The sequence below is a fragment of the Quercus robur genome, chromosome 8, assembly GCF_932294415.1.
Source record: "Quercus robur chromosome 8, dhQueRobu3.1, whole genome shotgun sequence".
NCBI lineage: Eukaryota > Viridiplantae > Streptophyta > Magnoliopsida > Fagales > Fagaceae > Quercus > Quercus robur.
The window spans coordinates 51,564,053-51,591,099 of NC_065541.1; the positions used below are offsets into that span (position 1 = coordinate 51,564,053).

Here is a 27,047-nt window from a genome sequence, read left to right on the forward strand (position 1 = left end):
TTTTGATAAACAATATTCAACATGTAATTTTAATGGATGTCAAGTAGGAATAAATCTAGAACCGTGCTTTCTAAGAGACATGTTTTGCACAAATTTGGATAATCAATAATCCACTTGTAATTTTAATGGATGTCAAGTAGGAACAAATCTCGAACCATTCTTTATAAGAGATGTCCTGAAACACGATGCAAAAGTTTTGATATCATGATTCCATCTTCGGTTGGATGGCATCATTGGCATGACTAATATTCGGAAAGGGGATTTGAACATTGTTTCTCCTAATACAAGCCTACAAGGCTCGTTAGCCTTAGGTTTTCAAGTTAGTGATTTCAAAAAAAAAAAATATTGTTCTAATTCGCACAAAGTAATGTGCTTTGAAAATTACGCCAAAAAAAAAAAGTTCAAAATTAAATGAACTGTAGATTTATAAGGAAATAAATTAGTGAAATACTGGACAAGTTACGTGGTCCACCACAAGAATAGTATTGTAGGGGCCAAAAAAATGTGGTCCAAGCCCACTTAGAGTAGTGGGTCGTGCCTTTCAACCCTGGCCCAAATCAATAGAATTTGTAAGAGGAGGGAACGAACAATAACAGAGGGCTTAACTCGAGGACAGCAACTAGGAAAAATAAGGTTTATATTAAGGAATAAATGGCTATCCCTCTCTCCACAAGTTATCTCGAGGAGACTAAGTTTGTATAAAAGTAATACTGTTCACTCTCTTCTCTCAATGTTCTTCCTTCTAATTTCTTTTCTCTTTTTTCGATCTCTTTTCCAATGCTCTCCCATTTTCTTATATATATCTACCTCCATCACATCTCCACCATCCATTTCTACCTAACTTCCTTCCTTTTTTGACACTTGTTACCTTTCACATTTGAAGAAGATGGTGGAAGGAGTCTACTTAGCTATGGCTTACACTGTTCAGGTCATTCTTCATCAATGCGGCTGATAAAATTGTTGTCTACCATTTAATGCGGATGCAATAGGCAACACCAGGCCAGAAGCTTCCCTACTGCCCAATGACTTCCACTCTTTTTAGATCCTAGCTCCCACTTAAAATACCACAGAGTACCATGATTCATTTTTTCTCCTCCTCAGGTGGCTTCCTTCCTTGGGCCTGTGGCTGGCAGCATTTCCACGTCAATGCTGTGACCTCTCAACTTCATCCTTGCTCCTCGGGCCAATGCTGTGACCTTTTAGCTTCATCCTCGGTCCTCGGGCACCCACAAGTATAATTTCTTCAAAAAGGACCACTAGAATAATATAATTTCTTCATAAAGGACCACAAGAACAATCTAATTTCTTCAGAAAGCTTTGTTTATATGAGGAATTTTGAAATATATATATATATATATATATATATATATATATATATATTCATAATTGTAATTTGAAATGTATAACTTCTCGTTTATTTTGTTTGAATTAATAAAAAATGTAATTAAAAGTTTCCTTATACTTTTAAAGATTTTGAAGCATTCAAATCTCATCTATAACTTACAAATTCGACTAATATTATTGTGGGGGTCAAAAACACCAAGAATGAAGAACAAATCCAATGAATCTAATCAACACAACTAATTTGTAAGAAATGAGAAGGTAATCTACAATGGGAGGATTGAAGATCAAGATAAACTAATTGACCGTATTTCACTAAAAAAAAACCTAGATGTACAACAATTGCTTAGACTATTGCAAGGTTCTCTCTCTCTCTCTCTCTCTCTCTCTCTCTCTCTCTCTCTCTCTCTCTCTCTCTCTCTCTCTCTCTCTCTCTCTCTCTCTAAAACTAAAATCCCCTTTGCTTAGGGTCAGGTCTTCCTTTTATCCTCTCGGTTCCTCCCTTTCTAGTTGTTCATTATCTTGTTAGATGTCAGAGGGGACTAGTTCCATCAAACACTTCTTCCTTTACTTTGTGATCATGAAGGAAGACTTTTGAGGGTGTTCTTACTTTGTAGGTCATTCATCATTCAATGTGGCTGACATTAGCTATGAACATCTAATTAATGTAGAGAGACTATTGTTTTAGGCTCTATGTCATTTTTTCGGTGTCCTTGGCAAGAATTCTGGGCCGAGCTCCTATCCTCAGCTATATTGTTGACATTTTTCTCAACTGAAGGAATCTTAGCTTACCTCAAAGGGATACTAGAGTCATTCTACAACCCTCCTCGATCCTTGAGCTTAAAATGTTAAGGCTTGGGCCAAGTCCATCCCTTTTATGTTGTTGCTCCAATAGTCCCTCCTTGGCCCACGACCCATTTGGTGTAGACATCCCCTACAATTACCATTGTCTTATCATTATAAAAATTAGTGTATAGCCTCGTGCATATGTACGGGTATAATTAAAAACAATCACAATTATAGGGTTCAATTTTTTTTTTTTTTTTATTATAAGAGATTCAAATTATACATGGTATTCGTTTAATTTTTTTTTTAAACCATATATTTCTAAAATATGTAATGATTTCTTATTATATATATAATTTAGAATTTATTTGGTTTTAGACTCTTCAGTTTTTGCATTCAATAATTCACTTGTCACAAAAATTAAAAACTTAGTTAGACACATGACAGAAAATTGGACTTCAATTGAAATATAATTTAGAATCCACTGCTTGTGGTGGAAGACCTCCTGGCTAGTGATAAAGCTGGCCATTTTTGTAATATACTTGTGGTGCCTTAGTTGTATAATACTTGCATGGTTTACCAATATATATATATATATATATATATATATATATATATATAATTTAGAATCTAATTGATTTGAACTCTTCGATTTTCACACTTAATAATTCTTTCACACTTAATAATTCACTTGTCACAATATTAAAAATTAAATGGGACACATGACGCAAAATTGAGAATCCAATTAAAATCTAATTGAATTTTCTCTAAGTTTTGACTATATATATATATATATATATATATAAAATACTATTGTCATACCATCCTATTTTGATAGTGGCTGTTGGTGAAGGTTATGGTGGCATGGAGTGAAAACATTATGAGTTTTTTTAATTTTTTATTTAATTTAGGTAACTAAAATAATAAAAAGCATAAATTTAGCATTTAATTAAATAGATGGACATGTGACATTCTTTTATTTGTGGAGTATAGAGTGGAGTAGGAAGAATAAGAGAGAAGATTTGAACTCTATTATTATTGCTCTTCATATCATTGGGATATAATATAAGGGAAATGCTAACGAGTGCCCTTAGGGCACTGGTTATGAATCCAGTTAAAGAAAGTTTTTATAGGAAAATAAAAAATAACAATTAATGTTTTGATAACTTTTTTCATTTCCCATTAAAGTGATGTCAAAACTTTTAGGACACTCGTTAGCATGACCCATAATATAATAACTTTCACCATCATTAAATGTCTGTTAAATTAATATAATTTCTTAAATTAAAAAAAAAAAATCTTCCAAATCAAGAAAATTAAAACTGATATACTTGAAATTCCGATGCATTTAAATTCCAACGTTTTAAAAATTTTAAGACTTTTTTAAAAAATTTCACCAAAAACAAGGTGCTGTTACTATAATGATTACTCGGCATAAATTTTGTGGTTTTACAAGAAAGAAAGTATTCCACACATTTTAGGTATCTGAAGTATTCCACACATTTTACTAATTTTTTTTATAAATGGTATTATACCTAAAAACAATAAAAGTTGACTGTATGGAACTTTTCAATTTAAAAGGAAGCTAACGATTAATTCAAAGTAAAATAAAATACAATGTAATTTTAACCCAAAAAAAGAAAAAGAAAAAGTTGGTATACTGTTTTTTATACTCGTACTGATAGGCTAATATACCTTTCGGAGTTTTTTTTTTTATTTTTTTATTTTTTAAATAGAAAAAAGACTGTAATTTTATTAAGGAGAATTAGTCATATCGGGTACGACTATAACATTAAATGTAGAGAGACATCCTCCATCTACGTCAAAAGCCCGTTAACATGTTTAGCAAGGAAATGAACAGTAGAATTACCCTACCACCCAACATGAAAAAAAATTAAAATGTAGAAAAATTTTCAACTAAGCCTTTAGCTTCCTCAATCAAATGATCATAAGATGCAAATTTTTTTTTTTTTTTTTGATAATCAAGATGCAAAAAAGATAGCCTCAATCTTCAAAGCATTGATGACTATCTCTGAATCTCTCTCCAAAATAAGAGAAGACAGTCCAATATCTTGTGCAAGAATTAAAGCCCTAACAATTGTTATAGGTTCCACAGATGAAATAGTCTATTATTTTCTCCCAAAAAATGTTTAAAAAAATATCATTCCATAATAATTCTTGTCAATTATATTTACTACAAAAGATGTGTTGTTGTTGTTTTTTTTTTTTTTTTTTGTGGTGTGTGTGGTAATTTTCAAAATAAAAGTAAATGAAAAAATTGAAAAATGAAAAAAGTATTGAAGAAGATAATTCTTTTATTTTATTTTTTTCAAGTGTCTTGTTTGGAATGGACAAAATTGGATAACCAAGAGGTGAAAAGTTGGAAAGGTGCTATAAATATACTAAAATTTAAGTATATTTCGATTGCCACCTTTTCTTTCATTTCCTCTTACCTTGCTCTCTCCATCAAACATAAGAATCGTGTATATGTTTGTTTTTTTTTTTTTTTTTTTGAGGAAACAGTAATATTTATTAGAACACACGAACACTCAAGTAGTATATAAAATTTTTTAAACAGGTTTATAATATATTACATAAGTGTATATATTATTGATAGTAAATAATATGATTTAAAAACTGAGAAAGTAAATAATATTTTTCATGTAAATAAGAAATTATTAAATATTCTACTGATCCAATGTTATTTGTTATTTCCTTCCACATAAATAGTAATTTTATTTTTTTGAGAATCACATAAATAGTAAATCTAATCATGCATATTTAATTATTTTCACATCCAATGAGCCGATAGACCAGAGTCATTCACGTGATCCCGCCCATTCTCCTCTTTTTAAGACGCACACAATTCTCGTGCACCTCCGCACGTGCAAATCACACGTGCCGCTCGCACGTCCGTACACTCTTCCCTCGCATATACACACACTCTTCACACACACACATACACACACGCCTCGTTCGTGCCAAGCCTAATCCTCACACACTCGCAAACACACACACGCGCGAAGCCCTGAGCCTCGCATGCGCGCTCGCTCGCACGCTCTCTCTCTCTCTCTCTCTCACTCTCTCTCGCCGGCCGGACTTGGAGCACTGTGCTCGCCGGAGAACACGGAGCATCTCTCGCGCTCTCGTTCGTTTCCACTCTTTCCGGAGCTCCGACCTCTCTCCGTTAATCTTCGCCGCTCGCCGGCGGCCGGAAAACCTGACCTAATCGGCTTGGAATTCGCTGTAAAATTTAATTTTTTGGAAGGGAGAACGTGGATCTGGTATAATTTTCTTCGTTTGAGCTCTGATTGATGGAATTCCTGGAGGAAATGGAGATTTAGAAGCTTTTGTTGTTCTTGAAGCATAGTTTTCCGTCAAATAAAGGTTTCCGAGTGAAAATTCAGGCTGGAATTTGAATCTCCGCGCACGAGCTCGCAGAATTAGAAGGTAAATTGAGTATCTTTGGAACTTTTGTTTAACGTGTTTGTTTCGTCGGAAAATTTTCCCCTGGAAAACTCTCTCCTGCGAAATTTAACTTTTTTAAGTCTAAAAAGATTTTGTTTTTTTTTTTTTTAGACAAAAAAGTTCTCTCCTTTTTTTCAAAATTTTGGGCTTTTTTTAGGGTTGTATTTAATCAAAGAATTGAGCTTAAGCCCCGTCCGTTTGCTGAGAAATTGGTTGGATTAGTCAACAAACTATGCCTTGGAGTGTTACTTGTCTTTTGCTGTTAACATTTTGAAGAAATTTAGAGGAAAAGGCGTTACATTGTCGAAGTTCAGTCAATTCCAGTTGGGGTTTTCATTTTTCATTTTTTTTCCTATTTTTTACTCGAAGAAGTATTTGATTTTTTGGTTAGAATTATTTAAAGGTTCGATTTTTCAGGGAAAATTTCCTATGGAGACACAGACTATTTTGTTTGTTTGTTGGTATTTTTGTTTTTGGTTAATGTGAGATAGATATTATTGGTTTTAGTTAATTAAGTTCAGAATGGTTGCCAGAGAATTGAATTGATAGATAGGGGCTTTTTCTTTGAAGTGTAAAGTGGCATTTGGCGTAATTATTACGTTGGAAAATAGGTTTTGGAGGTTTTTGCTCGGTTCTGTTTTGTCCAGGGCCTGAACTTCAGGAGGAAATAACCGCCCAAATTTTTTGTGGGAAAATATTTTTCTGCAAAAATATGGTTAATTTAAATGTAAAATGAAGATGGGGTTTTTGGGTACCAAGCTAAAGATTTGTGAGGGTTTTTTTTTTTGGGGGGGGGGGGGGTGTTTTTGAAAGCTTGGTGGGTATTACTATGTCTTCAAAAACTGGGTTATACCCTTCACATAGTTTGTTTAAAACCGGTGGGAAAGGAAAAGAATGCAACACACCTTTGTGACATATTTATTTTTTATTATTAATGTTGTTGTGAAATAGAAAACGAAAAACCTCAACTGTGTGAAGTGTCACTCAGTTATATGAGTGAAATTCTTTCTTTTCTTGATTCCTTAATTTAGTTAATTATGTAATGATATGAAATTTGATTATATGATTGCCAAAGAGCTCTAGCTGAAAGCCTGAAGCTACTCCCTCATATAAGAGATGGAGGATAAGGTCATGGGTTTAAAACTCACTAGGTGAGTGTGTAAACTTATCAATAAATAAATAATCGAAATTTGAATCTGTGATTAGAACTACGAAGCTAGATTTTTTGGAACAACTTTTCAATGAAACTGAGAGACTTTCCTTTTTCTTTCTGTTTTTCTTTTGTAGCATAAGATATGATTAATCTGAAGTTCCCAGTTGTTGCCAGAAGACTGCAGAATCCGCCAGGAACAAATTAAGTCCAGATGTTGCTGCACTGTGAACAATGTCAGTCATTCATTAATAATGTGAAAAGTTGAGCAGCAATGGAGGTTTTGCAGTAGAAATATAGATATATTTTCTAGGTGACGGGTTGAGGATTAGGGAGAGGAGATTATGGCAACTGATATGCAGAAATTGATTGGAACGAGTGAAGAAGATGAAGAGGAAGACATGGACATGGATGTGAAAGAAGAGGATGATGGTGATGGTGAAGAAAATGGAGAGAAGCATGCTGCCACACCAGTGATGGTAGAGGTTGGAGGGATGGCAACTAGTGGCAGTAATAACCAGTTTCAATACCATGACCAGCAAGCCTCTCGGAGGTGTAGACCACTGGAAGAGAAAGAAAGAACAAAGCTAAGAGAGCGGCACAGAAGGGCAATTACCGCAAGGATCTTGGCTGGGCTTCGGAGGCATGGTAACTATAATCTTAGAGTTAGGGCTGATATCAATGATGTAATTGCTGCTCTGGCAAGGGAAGCGGGCTGGGTTGTTCTTCCAGATGGAACCACCTTTCCTTCAAGATCTCAGGTACTTGTGTCTCGAGAAAAATTCTCTTCTTGGCTTCAAAGATCATACAAACTTTAGTTGTTTCTGTAAATGAGACAGACAGTGCCTCGCGTACTTTTTCTTTTTATTTCTACTTGGCAAATGCACTGTATTCAAGCTCATTTGTTATCTTATTTTCTATTAGCTTATGCATGTGGTTTTTAAAAGCTCTCTTTATAATTGAGTAGTTAATGCTTTTAATGAGAGACTTAAAAAGGTGATTTTTAGTATTAGATATTTGGGTAAAATAGTCCAATCTTCCCAGGACTTAGGAAAATCACACAGACCTACCTTGTTTTTTCAAAATTTCACCATAGCATATGTTAAGAGGATTCTGTCAACGAAAAGTGTAAATTGGTAATGTTTCCCTTATCTTTTTGACATAAGATGAGGTTTATGATCCATTTTGAAATATGTTAGATTATTCTGTCAATAAAATGAGGTTTATGATCCATTTTGAAATATGTTAGATTATTCTGTCAATAAAAAATGTAAATCAGTAATCTTCCCCTTATCATCTTTGTCAAAAAAATCAGGGTTACGATTGATGCAGGATAATAAACTCTAAGAGAGGGGGTTATGTGGGAAACAAGAAGAATAAAACAAATAGATAGGACTTAGGAATTGGCAACTAGGGTTTGCTGGAAATCAGCATCAAGCAATAAAAGCAAAAAATAGATAGAAATTTGGCATCAGCACCTAGGGCTGCTTGGAATCAGTACTAAGCATGATAGAAACCCAGGAAAAAACACTTGGGCTTACTTGGAATCAGCACCAAGCAATGGAAGAAAACTCTCACCCCAAATTTCATAAGCTTACAATACTTCATATTGGGGCCATTAAATAGGACTGCCAAATTACATCATTGAAAGAAAGATGATAAATTTCTAACCTAAGAAGGAAAGGAACTAACTTGTAATCAATTCCATTTAATGCAAAAACAAAATAGAATTAAATCCTAAAGAGTCTCAATATCCATCAGCATCAATCAGCATTAGTTATGATCAAATCAGTCTAGGTCCAATTTGGTGTCTGCACCAATGATTCATTTTGAAAGGAAGAATAGAAAATAAATCATGAGCATGGGGTAGATGGTATAGGATTTTTACAATAACAAAATGAAGGGTAATTTTAGGCATTTTACATTAGAATAATAGGGAATGCAATCAACAATTTCTATACATATCAATGACAAGTTGGACTCAAAGTGTACATATAAGGGAGGTCTAAGTAACTTTTGAAAAAAGAGGAGGGTCTGTGTATTTTTTGATAAAATCCAAGGGAGATTGAAGTATTTTATCATATTTTAATAGTATTTTACCATATTTTAATAATAAGTGTTAAATTACCGATTGTTCCAAAAACTTAAACTCATAGGAAATGGTAAATTTAATTACTTAACCAAAAGTCTAATACTCCCCCTCACTTGTGGACATAAATTTCCCCTTAATAAGTGGGAGCCCAACAAGTGGGAATTTAAAATTTTAAATAGGAGGTAGAGTAAAGCCAGAAATCGAACTTAGGATCTCTTGCTCTGATACCATGTTAAATTATCGATTGTTTCAAAAGTTTAAACTCGTAGGAAATGGTAAATTTAATCACTTAACCATAAGTCTAACAATAAGGTTCTTCTATATTTTTGGATGAGTAATAAAATTGTATAAATCATAAAAAAAGTCACCCAAGTATACAGAAAATAAGGTTCTTCTATGTTAGTTGATCTTTAATTATAAGATTCTGTTACATTTGACACTTATCAAATATATTCTATTACATTTGACTATTTTAAAAGGTGCTTTTTTTGGTTTACTTATTTGTTGATCTTAGATTCTCTGTGAACAATTTGCCTCCACATTGTAGCTGTTGCGAATCATCTAATATGTATCTCACATGTCTAATTAAAGTCCATTTTCCCACATTCTCACATCTAATGAATTCCAGAAATGCCCAAAAAATGTAAATGTTTTCTCTTCTATTTGACAGGGCCCAAGGCCTATGGGTGGCGCTTCTGCTGTGGTGACTCCATCATCTTCCCATATGGTGTCCCAACAGACTCCAGCTGCTTCCCTTAGAGGAGTTTCCTCTGGCTACCAGAACTCAGGGGAGTACAATGCAAGTAGTATGAAAGGCGTGTATATGCCCAATTCATCACCTTATGATCTATCTTCCAGTACTCGATCTCAAACTCCACCCATGGTGGGTGATGGTGGAGAACACGAGAGTCATCCTCTTATTGGTGGCTCCATGAATACAGTTGATGACAAGCAGGTACTATGTCTAAGTTTCTTGGATGGTATGGTTTGAAAATATCAATCTCTTGGTATGCCATTTTTTAGCAATGCCAAAAAAAAAGCAATAAATAAATAAAAAGGTTGTCTCAAAACTTGAACCTAATTTATACAACAATAGCCAAACCTTAATCCAAAACTTTGGGATCGACTATAGATCCTCAACAAACTAATCAGGGTTGACCACTTTTCTTCTTTTTTATTTTTTTTCTTTGCCATTCTATCAATATCCTATTTCATACTCTATGTCATCTCCTTAATTGATATGTCCTTTATCACTTCTACTAATGTTATTTTAGGTCTTCCTCAATACTTTTTTATTTCCCTTGACTTGAATCAACTTACTCTTTCTCACAAATGCTTTAATCACTCTCCTTTGCACATGACCAAACCATCTTACATGTCTATCCCTCATCTTTTCATCAATAGGAATCACCCCTATCTTTAAGTGAATTTATTCATTTTGAATCATATCTTAAATTGTATTTCCATTTATCTGTCTAAACATTCTCATTTCAATTACACTCATTTTATGAACATGTTGTTTCTTAATACCATAAAGCATGTATTTTTTTTATAGCCGTCTTATAAATTTTTTCCCTATAACTTAATAAGTATTTTATGATCATACAATATACTGATGTGCTTCTTCACTTATCAACCCTGCTCATATCCTTTGATTCACATTGTCTTCAATATCTCCATTCTTATGAATTATTGATCAAAGATATCAAACCTCTCACTCTTTGATATCTCTTGACCATCAAGTCTTACAAACCTTTCATCTTTGTTGTTACTTCTACTAAACTTACATTCCATGTACTTTATTTTAGTCCTACTTAGCCGAAAATTGTTAGATTGTAAAGCATCTTTCCAAATTTCTAACTTGACACTAACAGTCTCCACATCTAGTTTCATTGACTATAACTATAAGCATGCACCAAGGACTTTGCCTTGAATCTATCTGGTGAGCTCATCCATAACCAATACAATTTTTTTTGCATCCAGCATGATGCTGCAGTATTACTAGTAATTTGATCATTTTGTATTATTCATTCTATTTGCATAGTGTCCAAATGTCAAGCATTACAATCAGGTAACTCTTTCATAGCAAGATCGTGCACATAGCACCATATGTGTAGCACCTGCTCTCATGTATTTTCATTCATCATGACCCTGCAATATTTTTGATAATTGCAGCTTTTATTTTCATGTTTATTTGATGTCAATTATATTATTATGTAACAATGCTCATACTCTTAATTATATCTCAGGTGATTTGGATTCATTCTCTTAATAATTTATTCAATCTGTAACATACATATTTCTTTTAGATATGATGGCTTCGTTGGGTTTTTTTTTTTTGGCTCAAGTTTTAAAACATTCTTCTGTTCTTTTCGTAGATTGTCGACCTAGCCCCAAAGTTACCTGAACGTGATTTTGCTGGAACCTCTTATGTTCCTGTTTATGTGATGCTACCCGTAAGTAGTTTATTTTTTACTCCTACTCTGTTACTGTAGATTGGATGTTTGTTTATCTGTTCTTCAAAACCTCACATTTCTACTGTGTTACACGCGCGCGCACACGCACACACACACACATATGTTATTGAGGCTACGGAATAGCTGGAGTTTTGAAGACACCAAGAATTCTATGCCTGATCTCATGTTATTCTTTGTTAGAACGTTATTGGATTGGTTGTCAGCCATGAGGAACCTTTCTTTATTTTCTATTGTTGATTTACTAGATCTATGTAACTTTTGTAACTGATTGTTTACCCCAGTATATTTCCTGTATACTTGGGTGACTCGTTTTTTATGATTTATACAATTTTATTACTTATCAAAAACAAAAAAACCTTACCTGCTAATGCATATCTCTTAGTACTTATGTAAGTCATGCTATTGTGTCTCACGTTGTTGATGGCAGTTGGGTGTCATTAATATGAAGTGTGAGATGGTCGATCCGGATGGTCTACTAAAGCAGCTAAGGGTGTTGAAATCAGTGAATATTGATGGTGTTATGGTTGATTGCTGGTGGGGCATAGTAGAGGCACATGCTCCTCAAGAGTATAATTGGAGTGGTTACAAGAGGCTCTTTCAGATGGTTCGTGAGCTTAAGCTCAAGTTACAGGTGAGTTTTATATAATGATTTGACATACACTCATTAGAGCATTCCCATCAAAATTTCTAAAAAATTTAGCATTTACCATCTCAAAAACCAACTTTATATATAACACATCACTTTACAATATCCCTTACATCAAAACTTCTATTTTTTTAACACTTCATTTAAATATTCTTTCTTTATTATTTTTTATTCATTTTTTTTATTATTTCTCACTCTCCCTCTGTCTCTCTCTCCCACTGTCTCTCCATCTTTCTCAACCCGGTCTAGAAGCTTCTCCCTCTCTTTGATATTCTGCTCTCAAAACATCCATGGCCTGAGCTTTTCAAGCTCATCACCTCTAACCACGGCCACAGCCACAGCCACCACCACCAACCACAACCTCAACCCCCAACCACCAAAAAAAAAAACCACGGCACAAACCACAGCCAAAACCCACCACAAAACCGCCACAAAACCACAGCCAAAACCCACCACCCTAGCAACCCCGATCTGAACCTCAACCCCGATTTGAACCCACCACAAAACCGCAGCCAAAACCCACCCCAATCTCTCCGATGACCACCACCCTAGCAACCCAACCACCACAAACCCACAACCAACGGCCTCAACCCATCGGCACAACCTACCTCAACCCATGGTACAAACCCATGGCCTCAACCCATGGTCTCAACCAACCCCAACCACCATCGAACCCTCCACCATCAGACCCACGACCCACTTGCAATCATTGAGACCCATCAGACCCATGAGAGGGAGAATCTGTGAAAGAGATATGAGAGAGAACGAGAGTGAGAGTGAGAGTGATAGTGATAGTGATAGTGATAGTCTGAAGAGAGAGAGAAAAATATTAAAAGAATGATAACACCTTGCTACAGTGTGCTCTCAAAAATGAGAGCGCACTGTAGCAAGATGGCAAATTTTTTAGGATATAGCATGTTTGATGGAGCAGCATTTTGTGGTTTCAAATGCTAAAAATAGCATTTTAGCACTTATAGAAGCTTAGATGGGAATGCTCTTATCACTGCTCTTAGCTGTCATTAATGCAAAGTGGTATGGTGGTGCTCACTCTATTAATGGAGGAAAGGTTTGGTTTTGGGTTAATTGGGTGCAGATGTTGCTGTGAATATGTTCATGGTTTATAAATTGTAAGACAGCATTAGATAATGATGATGATTTACAACCCAAGTCAGATAGCCATGACTGACAAAATGTTAATATCCAGCCAAAATCTGGGCCGGTGTTCTTTTTTTTGTTTTTTTGTTTTGGTTAAAAGGGCTGGTGTTCTTAAGTTGACTGGAGTAAGGTTTTAACGTTTTCTTATCATTGTTATGGAAAACACAAGGCCGGCTCTTCCATTTGGCCACTTAGGCGATTGCTTAAGGTCCCCAAGTATAAGAAGACCCCATAATTTGGTCCTATTGGTTCTTACTATTCAATGATAGTTTGCAAAAAATATAGCCATGAATGTTTTCTCAAACATGATATTTATTTTGAAATCGATAGTTTGGATTTATTTTTAGAACTAAAATTTTTACATGTAGAAGAAAACACTACTATTGACTGCTGCTTCTGCAGTAAGAAGTTTTTCCAAATTAAAATTGATAAAATCCTACTAAAGATTGACTATGGCACAAGAAGTGAGAGAAGAACAGATTTTAAATTTAAAAATTTATATATAACTAGAAAGTTAAATAAATAATACTTAATTGATATTTAATTATAAGATTTTAAATTTAAAAATTTATATATAACTAGAAAGTTGAATAAATATTATTTAATTGATATTTAAGTATAAGAAAAAAGTATTGCCTAAAATTGTCGCCTCAGGTTTCGAAGTGTATCTGGCCGGCCAAGGCAAAATAGTTAAAAATTAATGCCTGACATGCAGTTATGATTGGTCACCGTACATGGTTGCTTTAATTAATTATTCTGAAGATTCATTCCGCATCTAAATCTCAAATCTCTGTTTGACATTGGTTCGGTTATTAGAGTTTTGTCAGCGGACCCTCTTTTATTGGTCTCGATGTTGGGGTTTCACGGATTGTTCTACCCTTTTGGATTTTCTTTCATCTATTAGAATAGTTTAGGGGTTACTTCTGTCTTTTTGTTCCTTTTTCCTTTGTTCACTACCGTGAACTCTTTGTATTTCTCTTGCTTTTCTTTTATTAATAATAATCTCTTCTTACTTATCAAAAAAAAAAAACCATTGGTTCAGGTTGTGTTGTCATTTCATGAATGCGGGGGCAATGTTGGTGATGATGTTTGTATTCCACTGCCCCATTGGGTGGCAGAAATTGGTCGAAGCAATCCTGACATTTTTTTCACTGATAAAGAGGGGAGGCGCAATCCTGAATGTCTCTCATGGGGAATAGACAAGGATCGGGTTTTAAGGGGCCGAACTGCTGTTGAGGTAATATTATGTTCTGTATTACTGTCAAGCATTACATCAGTTGTGTTCTAGTGAGTGATTACCATAAAACTCAGCCAATGACTTTCAACATTAAATCCTATTTGACATTATTTAGGCTGTGTTTGTTTTGACTTCAAATCACTTCCGGAAATGCTTTTCCGTAAATGCAGGTGTTTGGTTGCGCATGGAAAATAAATTTTCCGGAAATGCTTTTCAGTTGACCGTGTGTTGGGGTGTAAAATCATTTCCGTTTTTATTTTACCTTCAAATCTCATTTTCCGGAAAACAGAGAGAGAGAGAGAGAGTGAGAGTGAGATCGCGCTCGCACGCAGAGAGAGAGAGAGAGAGAGGAAGAAGAGAGAGCCCATCGCCGGCGACCCACGAGCCTTCGACTTCGCCGGCAACCCAGAGCCTTCGCGCCACGAACGCATGAACCCACGAACCAATCTTCGACTTCGCTGGCGAACCCAGAGCCCAGATCACGCCACGAACCCAGAGCCTTCGACCCAGAGCCTTCGACTTCGCCGGAAACCCATGAACCGATCTCTCTCTCTATGTGATTTTGATTTTTGTTGTTGTTGTGGTGGTGTGGGTGGTGGTGTTTTGGTGGTTTTTCTGTTGTGTGGTGGTCGGTTTTGTGTGGGTGGTGGTGGAAAATAGCATTTTCAGAATGTTACCAAACACATGAAAATATTTTCTAGAACAATTTTCATAATGCAACCAAACACTTGAAAATATTTTCCTTTCCCGAAAATAGCATTTCCGGAAAATATTTATTTTCCGGAAAATATTTTACGGGAGCCAAACACAGCCTTAAAGACAAATTCTTTGACTGTTAAATGGTGCTTTTTTTGTTTTGGAAAGTAAGAAAGTGTTGTAAAGAAAACTGTACAAAGGCAAAGGACCTTAGTATATACAAAGCACAGCAAAATAAAACACAGGATGTCAGCACCCATAACTGGCTTTACGCCAACAAAATGAACTAAAAAAGCTACAAAACCAAAGCTACACAAGATAGAATATGTCCTCATGTCAGGCTCATTGAAGCCAAAGATGCTGCTGAGTTCTCTTTAAATTCTTCTACAAACTAAGCTTTGCTCTGCTACAATCTGGGTGTTTTTTCTTAAAAGGAAATTCAAACAACATAGTTCTTCTTGCCAGATGGGTGACCCTTATTTTTTCTCTTAATGCCATGTGAGTAGTAATCTTTAGCATGGAATTATTATTGGTTTATTCTTTGGTAAATGGTGTAGGTTTACTTTGACTACATGAGAAGCTTCCGGACAGAATTTGATGAGTTCTTTGAGGATGGCATCATTTCCATGATTGAAGTTGGACTAGGACCATGTGGGGAGCTCCGTTACCCATCTTTTCCCGTGAAGCATGGTTGGAGATATCCTGGCATTGGCGAATTCCAGGTATTTCTTGAATAAGTGTGTTTATAATTAATAGATATGTCTACCATTTTTGCAGAATTAGCTGGAAAATCTCCACAAGTTGCTCTCTTTAATCTTTTAATCTTTTAGCATAATTTTTCCCCCTTTTCTGGGCCAGATGGCATACAAGTAATTAAAATTTGAGATATGCTGTGCCTTGTATGCTATTTATCTTTCATATTGTTAATATTTTTATAGTAATTGTAATAGTAATATTAAGTAATAAATCATGACTTACAGAAATGATGACTTGCAGTTCTGGAGCCTAATGTAAAATATCATACTTTAAAATAATCTTCTTCAGGTTACTTCCATTTCCCTAAAGCAAATGTTACAGGTACCGCTTTCAGTTTCGGAGAAAATAACTTATTTTCTTTGATTACTTATCAAAAAACAAGATATCTTCTCAGAAAAAGAGAAAAAATCATATGTTATTTAACTTACTTTTATTTAAACTGCTCTATAGAGAACTGAAGTTCTGGATAGGAAGTTTTGTCAAAACATGTAACTATGTAAGCAGTGTTTGTTTTAAAGGGCTGCCCTTTTACTTGAGGAAATCAGGTTATTTCTAAAATCTTGACACAGGAGAATAAGAAAATTTTCATTTTGAGCATGATAACAGTATTATACACAGATTGCTGATCATCTCAACCCATAGTTGCCATTGTCTCTTTACACGAATCGTGCTTTCTAATTCTGAAAGAGTACTTTTATAGCATCTCCCTTTATTTTCCAGTGTTATGATCAATATTTGTTGAGAAGTCTAAGGAAGGCAGCAGAAGACAGGGGACACTCCTCATGGGCAAGAGGACCAGATAATGCAGGTTCCTATAATTCCCGGCCTCTTGAAACAGGATTTTTTTGTGATGGAGGTGATTATGATGGCTATTATGGAAGGTTCTTCCTGAATTGGTATTCTCAAATTGTAGTTGATCATGGTGATCGTGTACTTTCTCTAGCAAAGTTAACTTTTGATGGGACCCGCATTGCTGCAAAGGTGTGTTAGCTATTCAGAAGTGTTCCTATTTTACATGAGAGATGCATTTTTTTTTGGTATTTCAATTTGAAGATTTCTTTCAACTTCATTTTTTTTTTTTAAATTTATTTATTTACTATTTTGACTCTGCTTTCAAGGGTCACTGCCTTTTTGTTTTTGTTGCAGACCCATTTCACTGTCAACATAACACATGACCAATTTTAATTTCAATTATCATAAATGTAAAAGGCTAAGCACCTTCATCTTCACTATATTAATTGAGTTTTATTAGAAGTTGCTTTATTAGTTATGGCTTAATTCAGTAATCCTCTGTTTGGACAAGGAATTTTTGAATCTTTTTGAATCTTGAATGTTGTTTTGTTAGTTATGGCTTAATTCAGTCTGTTTGCTGTATTTTAATTGCTGAGCAGCTACCAGGTATTTACTGGTGGTACAAGACAGCCAGTCATGCTGCTGAATTAACTGCTGGGTTCTATAACTCTTGCAATCGTGACGGTTATGCTGCAATTGCAGCAATGCTAAAGAAGCATGGAGCTGCATTAAACTTCACATGTGTTGAGATACAAATGTTAGGCCAGCATGAGGACTTCGTGGAGGCATTGGTAGATACTGAGGGGTTAGTATGGCAAGTAAGCACCAAGTATTTGAAACCTCTTGATGAGCTTTGCTATTTCCTTAAATTTAGTTTGCAATTAAATTGTGTAAAGCCAGAATATAATAAGAAACCCTGTGTGTCTGTCAGTTCTAGCAAATTTAATAATGCTTGAATTCAACTGTACAGATCTGTAGTTGGAAGCTTTTAGCAATGACAATCCTAATTGTCTATTTCAGGTGCTGAATGCTGCATGGGATGCTTGCATACCAGTTTCTAGTGAGAATACACTTTCTTGTCACGACAGAATAGGCTATAACAAGATATTAGATACTGCCAAGCCCATGAATGATCCAGATGGGAGGCATTTTTCGTCTTTTACCTACCTTAGGCTTAGTCCACTTCTTATGGAAAGACACAATTTCATGGAATTTGAACGGTTTGTCAAGAAAATGCACGGTAAAGCACTGGAGACACTCAAATCTTTCACATATTGTCCAATACAATTATTCAGATTTTATTTTAGTTTATTTGATATCTTTCTCGATTAAGCACCCATTTGGTAGGGACAGAATCAACGTCCCTGTTTGCCTTAGAAACAGATTTCCTTCAGCATGGATTTTACTGAACCAATTTGCATATTATTGAGATCATTTGAAAAGGTGTAAAGAATAGGTCAAAATCCTGGACTTGCATACTGGCTTTGTTAGACACTAATTTTTTTTTGATAGATAATTGAAGTCTATTAATGAAAAGAAAAGAAACAATGTGTTCACGATGGTGAACCCATTGCACTTGTAACAAATACAAACAAATCAAAGAGAAGAACTAACAGACATAAAAAAATCAGAAATGGAACACTCTGAACCCTCAAATATGAGACCATTCAAATAAAGTCCCAGTTAGCATAGACCTCAAGAGATCTCTAGGTCTCTCAATATCTTCAAAAATTATGAAATGATTTCATTTGATTGGATACCAAGCACTGAACTTCTTACCACAACCATTCAATGGATTCCAAACTAAATAGACAAATGACTGGTTTTTTAATTGCTTAAAACTTTTATGTGATCTAAAGAAAAATGTAATATTTATTAGAACATACCTAAGAGCAGTATAGGTTATTTTTTAGGGTATTGAATTCCAGTTTTGGCATTGATTAAATTTATGAATTAGAATTGCTTCACATAATTTAATTGTTACCATTCTGTATGGCATTCTGAATGTGGTCATTTGTGGGAATTTTAACTTAATGTCTCGATTTCACTGCAGGGGAAGAAGTTCTTGATCTCCAGGTATAGTGGGATGAAGTCTCTCCTGAATATGTATTATTTATCTCTTCCCCACAAAAATATTGGGGTTACTGTGTTGCAGATTAGGGGAATAGTATTTTTGCTATTATCTATACTAGGTAATTGACTACTAGATTGGGCCATTTTTTAATCAAACACAAAGCCCAACCAAGATGTACAAGTAATTAATACATAGATTTAATATAATCATTTTTAACATAATCCTCTTGAATGAATCAAGCAGAATCTTCATCAGTGAATTAGATTATTGTTGCACCCTGTCAACACTTTACCTAACCTGTTAGTAGTTTGGTGGAAATATTTTGTTTGCGCTTATGTTATGCTTTAATAGGGCAAAACTTAGGTGCAATACATTAGATTCCTCAATTAAATTCAAACAATTGGTTGTATTGATTAATAAAACACAAATTATGTTATTATTTCCAATGACATTAAATTTAATATAGGCATGTGTTTGCATTTAATTAGGAAAACTAATGTACTACACCTAAGATCCTAGATCTAAGTTTTGCTCTTATAAAATAATGTTTCTTAACTAGTCTTCATATAGTCATGTTATTTGCAGATACACTTTGTGCTTTGTGAATCTTAGGTCCTCTTAGCAGAATTGTTTTCATTTGAAATTTTTAAGATGAGAATAATGCTGATTGACCTTTTCAGGGTAAGCTTAAGAAATGTGACATACATTTGTGATTAGGATTTAGGAAATGATAATGATCCTCCATTCGGTTTCCAAAAAAAAAAAATGATCCTCCATTCTGAATTTTCATCCTTTGAATGGTTGGAGTTAAAAAGGCCAACTTCTAAAACAAGGTGGTAGTTTTGGGTTTGGCTTCCTTTTTATGCACAAAAGCTGATATGGGTACGATACCTATTCTAAAATGATCACGTGTTAGCCATGTGTTCTATCTAGTGCTTTTATACACTGATGAGAAATCTCACCTAGTAAAATATTATTACCTACCGTACTGCAGAGGGGGAAGCCATGTGATGTGACAAACTTAATTATAATGGCCAGACGTGATCCTATTATCCCTGACTGGTTGTTTCTTATCAATATCTGTCACAATATTTTACCATAGATTCCACTATGATTCCTTTTTTCTTTTTATTTTAAAAAGGTATTAGTTTTGGCGTGGAAATATCATTTCTGGTGACAGAAAATCTACCTCACAATAACCAATGTCTTGAATCCCTATGTTTTTATTACCATCTTATTAAATGATCAGTAGCACCTTAAGCTAATGTTAAAACTTAGGTCCAAGACTATAATTCGGTGTAGCACCGTTTTTTATATTTTTAAAGCTAAGGTTTTTATTACCTTCATACACTTTCATCAAATGCTAGCATGTACCTATCCAAAAAAGAAAAAAAAAAAAAAAAAAGATAGCATGTGCTCTCGACCAGCATTCACCAGCTGAATGCTTGCTGAACCTCAGTACTTTAATTTCGTTATCAGAAAGGATAAAGAGTGCAATGACAAAATCATGACCAAATTTACATTAAAAATCAAAAATCTTTTTACATTTGATCAAAGTGGGACGAACATGTACAGCCTTCAAGTCTCTTATCAGATATCCCCGTATGGATTGTAACCCAACATAACTCATGAACCCCTTACGAAAGGGTTTGTTGATATGAATGAAAGAATGATTTTTGTAAAGCTAAGTTACAGTATGAAAATTCTTCAGAACATTTTATGACTTCTTGAACACCATGTGACCAGAATCATCCTCATCAAATAGACGCCCCACAAATCCATCCCAACTTTCCCTTCTTCTATTAAAGGATAAGATTTCCTCTCTTGACTTGCCAGAATTCTCACCTCCTTCCATTTCATGAAATGTTCCATATGTATGAGGTGAGAATGCTTGAGGGATATCCAAAGCAATGGCTCTCTGAAGTGCTGCCTTGTATTCCTGGCTGTGTTCTCGGGCAAGATACTCCTGACGTTTCATCCTCTGCTTTGTTGGGATTGCCATAATTTTATCTTTCTCCCGCATTAACTGAAGTCAAGAGAAATAACATTTTTAAACCACTGCAAAGAAACAAAATAAGCTCTTGATGTCAACCACTTAAACTAAAAGCGGTACTTGGATATACATGTCTACTTTAAATTCACCATGAAGACATTGGATTCGTGTTTATAAGAGAGTCAGTTAAAAATCGATAACACGGAGAATTCTTGGAATACTGAAAAAGAATTTAATTGATTTAAACTAGCCATAACATAATTTATCAAAAAAAAAAAAAAAACTAGCCATAACATAGAGATTCGTACGAACATTGCAGCAGTAGCAGAACCTATATGGCATGAAAATTGGAACAGGATAGTGTTCTACTTTAGCTTGTGAAAGCCATTTGATAAACACATATAAGCTTGTAAAAGCCAAATAGATTTATCAAATGATAAACGAAAAAAAGGGCATCTATAGAAAAAATAATAAAATAAATGGTTTGCAAGAGCAGTTTTTAAGTGCCTCCAATCCTTCATATTTAAAGCTTGGATGTAGGAGTTAAGTATTTAGGCACAGTACCATCAAAACGCAGGCGGGGAAAGGGAAAGGCTTGTAAGATAATCCCATGGATACTTGGGTGCTTGTAAGAAACTAGCTCAACTGTGTATGTGTAAGTTCTATGTATTGAACAATTCTCATATGATTTTAATAAATGCAGCTGAATAAACATGGAACCGATATGATTATGTACTTTCCACAATGCTTTGTGATAATAAACGTCTTCTCTTTCACAACGGCCAAATAAAATGGTATTTGCATCCTAGCTTCAAACAGGAACAATATTGGGGAGATAGACTTGTTTCTATTACCAAATTCTATTGATGATAACTTACATCAAGAGCCCTTTGTGATTCTCTCTCTACCCAAATGAGAGCATGGTCAGAAGTTGCATTGCAAGAGAGAACCACGTGATCAAACCTCCCATCCACAGGCACTGCCGTCCTCACAACTGGCGGAAATCTTCCTAACCTGCAACATGGAAAAGAAATTGTACATGAAGCACCAAACTGGTGCCATAATTTAAAATAATGAGCTCAGTGCTTGATAGCTGTGAATCCACAACATCGTGCTTGGGATGGGTTCATAGGTTCTTCATGAGGTGATGTCAGGTGGCATAGATCAACTTTGGTGAAGCCAAATCGAGACTCCAGCATATCATGTTACCCCACCCACCCCAAAAGAATCAGGGAAGAAAATATTTTGTCGTTCCAAAAGATGGTGCCCATACAATGTGCCCCAAAGAGCACCAGCAAGTGACATCAATCTCCCAGGAGCTAGCCCCTCACATAAAACTTTTATACAAACATAGTAGCTAGATACCTACTAAGAAACAATCACTAATCTTATCAAACTCACTTCTATATCCCACCCCAAAAAAAAAAAAAGTATCTTCCTCTCACTTGCTCAAGTTGCTCTGTGACAGTAATCATCAAGATAGTGCCTCTCCCTAATTGACCTAATGTTTGGGATCATCATGCTCAATATGAACCTTATTATACCTTAAGGGCTTCCGCTCAACAATGTGATAGAGGCGACCAGGTGCATAGAGCCGCCTTGGATCTTTAAGCATCTTCTCCTCCAGGGTACATGTATCCTTCAAGCACGTTAGGCACAATAAACATGGCAAACTGTCCAAATGAAGGAAACCAAACTTAGAATCTCACCTGGATGGTGCACTTTGAATAGTATCAGAAAATAAATTAGTAAAAGACTAAAAATACATGTGTATAAAAGAATTTATTTTGTGTAACAATTATTCATGGTTTCCTCAAAGAGCTCCCAATAAATACTGGAGCCTTACTTTGTTTAGAGAAAATAAAGAGGGATACATCTTTGGTGTGGTTGGGAGTCTTGGGACCAGACCATCAAAAAGAATGCTTCTAATTTCACAAGCAGATGAAATACAAACTAGAATTTGAAAGAATTATTTATGACTCTTTGTCTCCCCCCTCCCCCCAACCCAAGAGGGGGGAAGAAAGAAAGAAAACAATGATTATCATTAAAGGTTGAAAGAAATTTATTCTGTTTAGTAGTATGCTTTCACCATCTGTCCTCAGATGTATAAGAGATCAGGAGTTCAAGTCTTTAAATTCCATCCCCCCTTCCCCCCTCCCCCAAAAAAAAAAAAAAAAAAAAGGGTAAATCTGTGTATATGCCATAATCAATACATTCCAAGACTGATAGAAGTCATCTTTTCCTTAAGTTCCTCCCACATTGTTGATGTCTTAGTCTGATGATAAAGAACTATTATCAGGAGCAGAGGCCATGAGTTAAAACTCTCAAAAAACAAAAGAAAAAAAAGAATCATGCATGCTAGGAACTACCAAATGAAAGAACGGCGACTATGACATACTATTTTTTACCAGATAAGTGATTTGAATACGTCTTCCAGGGCAGTGGTTGTCCGAGGTAAGAAATCGTCCTGGTTCATTAAAACAACTCATATTAAAAACAATAGAACACACAATCGTCCATATGCAAAAAGGTCATCAATATAAATTGTAATGTAATACTGGGAAAGAAATTAACTTTTTTTGACATTTAAACCCTTAACTAATGCACCCATATTATGTTTGAAAACCCGTCCTGCTTATGGTAGCTAACTTGATCATCAAATTTATGACATGTGCTTTGTAAGAAGATTTGCTGCTCGTCTAATAGTACATCCCTTAACATATTCATCTCTGGCAAATTAGTTATATAATTCTAAGGAGTAATGAATCTATGATTCAGTAAATGCTTCGGTTGTAAGATTTTTGTGTTGACAGAAGATTAATACAAGTAATAGTCTTTCACCATTTCAAAGTGTGACAATACATTTTCCAAAATTATTATATGATGAAAAATATGATAAATATTACCATATATCATTTTGAGTTTTTGAATATATCATGATGAAGACAATATGCACAACTAAACCTGGTCCACTGAAAATATCACGCTTCTATTCCAATATAAGTCAATATTAACCAAATTACTGATGGCAAGGCACCCAAATCTACAGTGGAATCTGATGATTGTACCTGGAGTACAACAGAACTGATAATATCTGCATATCTGACAGCCAAATTTAGTGACATACACCGAGCAGGAGCTACAGCATAGCATCTGATCCTCTTTCTCTCAATATTTCCCAATTTACCCAGATTCTGAACTACCACCAATGTCAGCAATGCTACCACCCCTGCTCCTAGGGAATGACCAGTAAATGTCAGGCTATAATTTGGATTCCTTTCAACCAATTCCCTCAAAACCTCACACTCTGCATCAAAAACCCACTCTGCTGCCTTTAATAAGCCATTGTGGACATACCCACCACCAAATTTTGTCTGCCCCAGTTTGTTATCTAGCAAAACAGCATAATCACTTTCCTTAGCTAAATTTAGTCCCCTAACTGCCAGGATTATATCAGCATTATCGTGGTCAAGGTAAATCATATAAGGAGTAACACGGCCTAAAGTATCTTCATAATCTTTACGTAAGAATACCCAATCAGGATTAATTCCATAGCCTCCAGGGGGAGCCCAAAGCGGGTTACAAATATCTTCTTCATAGCCAAATAAGATTAGGCGACAAAGGCGAGGCACATTCTCAAATTCTTCAGCAGTGGCTAGGCCCCAGTTTTCACTTTCATGGCCTGCAGTATAAAGGCATTTCTGCCACACCCAACGAGCACAGGCCAAACAGTACACACATTCAAGGATGGGAAGTCCACAGACGATTGACATAGATGCCTATAAATCAAGCATGTTAACAGGTACCAAGGAATATGATTCTGCGAATTCGACAATGAAAAAATATATAAGTATAAATCATAATTGAAATTTTCCTAGAAATTGAAAAATAATGTGTTTTCATTATTTGAAAATTGACTTAAAATTCAACTGAGTTTAACAAATATTTTGAATCCTAAAGAAGTTTCCAGCTAAAAATTAATAAAAATAGATTTTGATATTAGTTATACTGATACAAGCAGAAAATATTAAATAATATGGAAATCTATATGTGGAATCTATAGTTTAAAAACCTTAAATCGGCAACTCAGTAACAAATATGACCTTGCAGCAGATGAAAGTTATTGAAACAGATACTCCAATAGCAGTCAATATGAAGACTGAGCTAATTGAATCAAACAACAAGAAACTGAGCACTTCATGGAGGGTTTTAAGGAGTTATCAAAGAAAAAGATATACAAACTTACAAAGCTCAAGGTGCATGTACTACTTCACACAAACAGCAATTCTGAATTTCAAAGCAGACCCATTTGTGGGAATATGAATTGTGCACAGAATCGAGTTTTAGCTAAAGAATACAACTTTCAACCAATATGGGTCAACCCCAGTTGTTAAAAACTGAAATTGGAAGATAACCAGGTTTTAGAACTTTAAAACAAAGACTTTTTACTTATTGGGTTTGTGGGCATAGGGTTTTTCGGAACAAAAGCAACAAAGATCAGCAGCTGTACACAGACACAGGCATAATAATAACTTGGAACCCTTACAAAATATTATACAAACAATTAAAAATCATATTTTGATTAAAGAAGACTGGAAGTTAATTACAAACTGAGGTTTTGGCGGTGCTGAATTGGGAAAGTTAAAGCTCAAAGACAAAAGAATTATACTATATAGAATAAAAATAAAAACAAGAATGAAAAAAAAAAGGGACTGAAAGAGAGAGAGAGAGAAGGAAGACAGAGTGTTTTTTTTTTTTTGGAGAATGACAAGGAAGACAAAGTTGAGTTGTCAAGTTTGGTTGTGGTGTACGTACCTGCTAGTCAAACCCATTTCTTTTTTGGGTAGGCTTCAAGAATCTACCTTGCTTCAGATTCCGTTTGCTTGTATGATGATTGGTTTGATCGTTGATGGTTTAATTGCTGAAAAGAAAAAAAAAGATTATTTGTATTTTATTGTGAATAAAGTTTGGCCACATCTAGCCTAATAATCACTTATTGGACGCGAATTTTGATTATTAGGATTACATTTCCTTTTTCTTTTATTTTTTCTTCTCTCGCACAGTTTTCAGCCGAGATTAAATTTCCTTCTTATTGTTTACAAAATTTTCAGAAGAATAAACTTGATTATTTATATTTGAGGAGAAATTACAATTGACAACGGTGGTTTGATTGAAATTTTAAATTCGCTACACGCAATTTAAAATTAGACATTTTAAATGATTCACATCAAGAATAGGACTTGTTTGGTAAGCCAACTTAAACTCACATTTTTATATTTTAAGCAATTTTGCATATTTTTTCATTCATATATATATAAAAAACACTTAAACAACATTACTCAAACTATACTACCAAACGGGCTGTAAAAATTATAGCATTTAACATTTCGAAAAGTCACTTTATTTATTTTAACATTTCGCTACAAAGATTTTATTTTCACATCTCGGCTAAAAACTATTCATTTTTTTATGTCTCTCTCTCTCTCTTATGTCCACCTTCACAACCCACCATTCACCATCTCCACAGAACCCACAACCACCACCACCCATAATCCGTCAAACTCATAATTTTTATTCCTTTTTCTTGATTTTCTTAGCAACCAAACAAACCCACAAGCATCAATGAAATCAAAAAAAAAAAAAAAAAAAAAAAGGTAAATTACAAAATTGGTCCCTATCCTTTATGTCAAATCTCAATTTGGTCCTTAACCGTTCAGTTGTGTCGGTTTGGTCCCTAACCTTTTGGTCTTGTGTTAAAATGGCCCTTGCCGTTAAGTGATAAATGGAAAATACTGACATGTCTAACTAGTAAAAATAAAATATTATTTTCACTTACATAAATGGCCATGTGTACTACCACGTCAACAATAAAATGAAATATAAAAAAATAAAAAATAAATAAATTCATCAATGCCCTCTGTGCTCACAGTAACCCATAACCCACACCTCCAAAATCCATTAGATTAAACGCCATAAAGTCTCAGCCTGGCATATGCTTTCCTCGATTAACACCATGACCAAACACGAAAAACCCATCAAAGATATTCCTTTGCCAAACGAAAACCGAAGCGCACACAATGATCCACAATAAAATGCGTTGAAAACAATGCTACCAATATCCTTTGGTAATGCAACAGGTGTGAATATTTCTTTGATTTTGATTGTATGATCATGGTTACTGCCCAGTGCCTAGTATAATGGTGGGTTCAGTTTAGTTTTGAGGGAAACAATGAGAATGGGAGAGTCAGAGACAATACAATTATACATCTAGAGGATCACCTTTATAGCTTTTCGTTGGTCTAACATTTTCTCTTCTTCTTTTTTTTCTTTGTATAATCATTCCAATTTTTTAAGGTCTGTGTTTTTACTTGTTTCCTTTTGGTT

The 27,047-nt window shown here is 34.7% G+C and overlaps 2 protein-coding genes across 6 annotated transcripts; one reads left to right on the plus strand and one right to left on the minus strand.

The window, feature by feature from the left end:
- Window positions 1-5,081: 5,081 nt before the first annotated feature.
- LOC126696922 (beta-amylase 7) lies at window positions 5,082-18,891 on the plus strand. 2 transcript variants are annotated; one of them, XM_050393681.1, is made up of 11 exons: window positions 5,082-5,577; window positions 6,883-7,506; window positions 9,508-9,792; window positions 11,216-11,293; window positions 11,742-11,945; window positions 14,158-14,352; window positions 15,606-15,770; window positions 16,525-16,785; window positions 17,196-17,414; window positions 17,617-17,836; window positions 18,650-18,891. In XM_050393681.1, the coding sequence occupies exons 2-11, from the start codon at window positions 7,090-7,092 to the stop codon at window positions 18,676-18,678; spliced, it is 2,073 nt and encodes a 690-aa protein (XP_050249638.1). In that variant the 5' UTR covers window positions 5,082-5,577; window positions 6,883-7,089; the 3' UTR covers window positions 18,679-18,891. The 2 variants fall into 2 exon arrangements, with proteins under 2 accessions (XP_050249638.1, XP_050249639.1); XM_050393682.1 differs by having other exon boundaries at window positions 6,923-7,506.
- A 1,276-nt stretch (window positions 18,892-20,167) lies between these two features.
- LOC126696923 (uncharacterized) lies at window positions 20,168-25,619 on the minus strand. 4 transcript variants are annotated; one of them, XM_050393684.1, is made up of 6 exons: window positions 25,479-25,619; window positions 23,732-24,483; window positions 23,072-23,130; window positions 22,208-22,336; window positions 21,542-21,677; window positions 20,168-20,696 (listed from the first exon to the last, which is right to left on the minus strand). In XM_050393684.1, the coding sequence occupies exons 2-6, from the start codon at window positions 24,434-24,436 to the stop codon at window positions 20,388-20,390; spliced, it is 1,338 nt and encodes a 445-aa protein (XP_050249641.1). In that variant the 5' UTR covers window positions 24,437-24,483; window positions 25,479-25,619; the 3' UTR covers window positions 20,168-20,387. The 4 variants fall into 4 exon arrangements, with proteins under 4 accessions (XP_050249641.1, XP_050249640.1, XP_050249642.1 ...); XM_050393683.1 differs by lacking the exon at window positions 25,479-25,619 and adding an exon at window positions 24,910-25,421; XM_050393685.1 differs by lacking the exon at window positions 25,479-25,619 and adding an exon at window positions 24,736-24,901.
- Window positions 25,620-27,047: the final 1,428 nt, after the last annotated feature.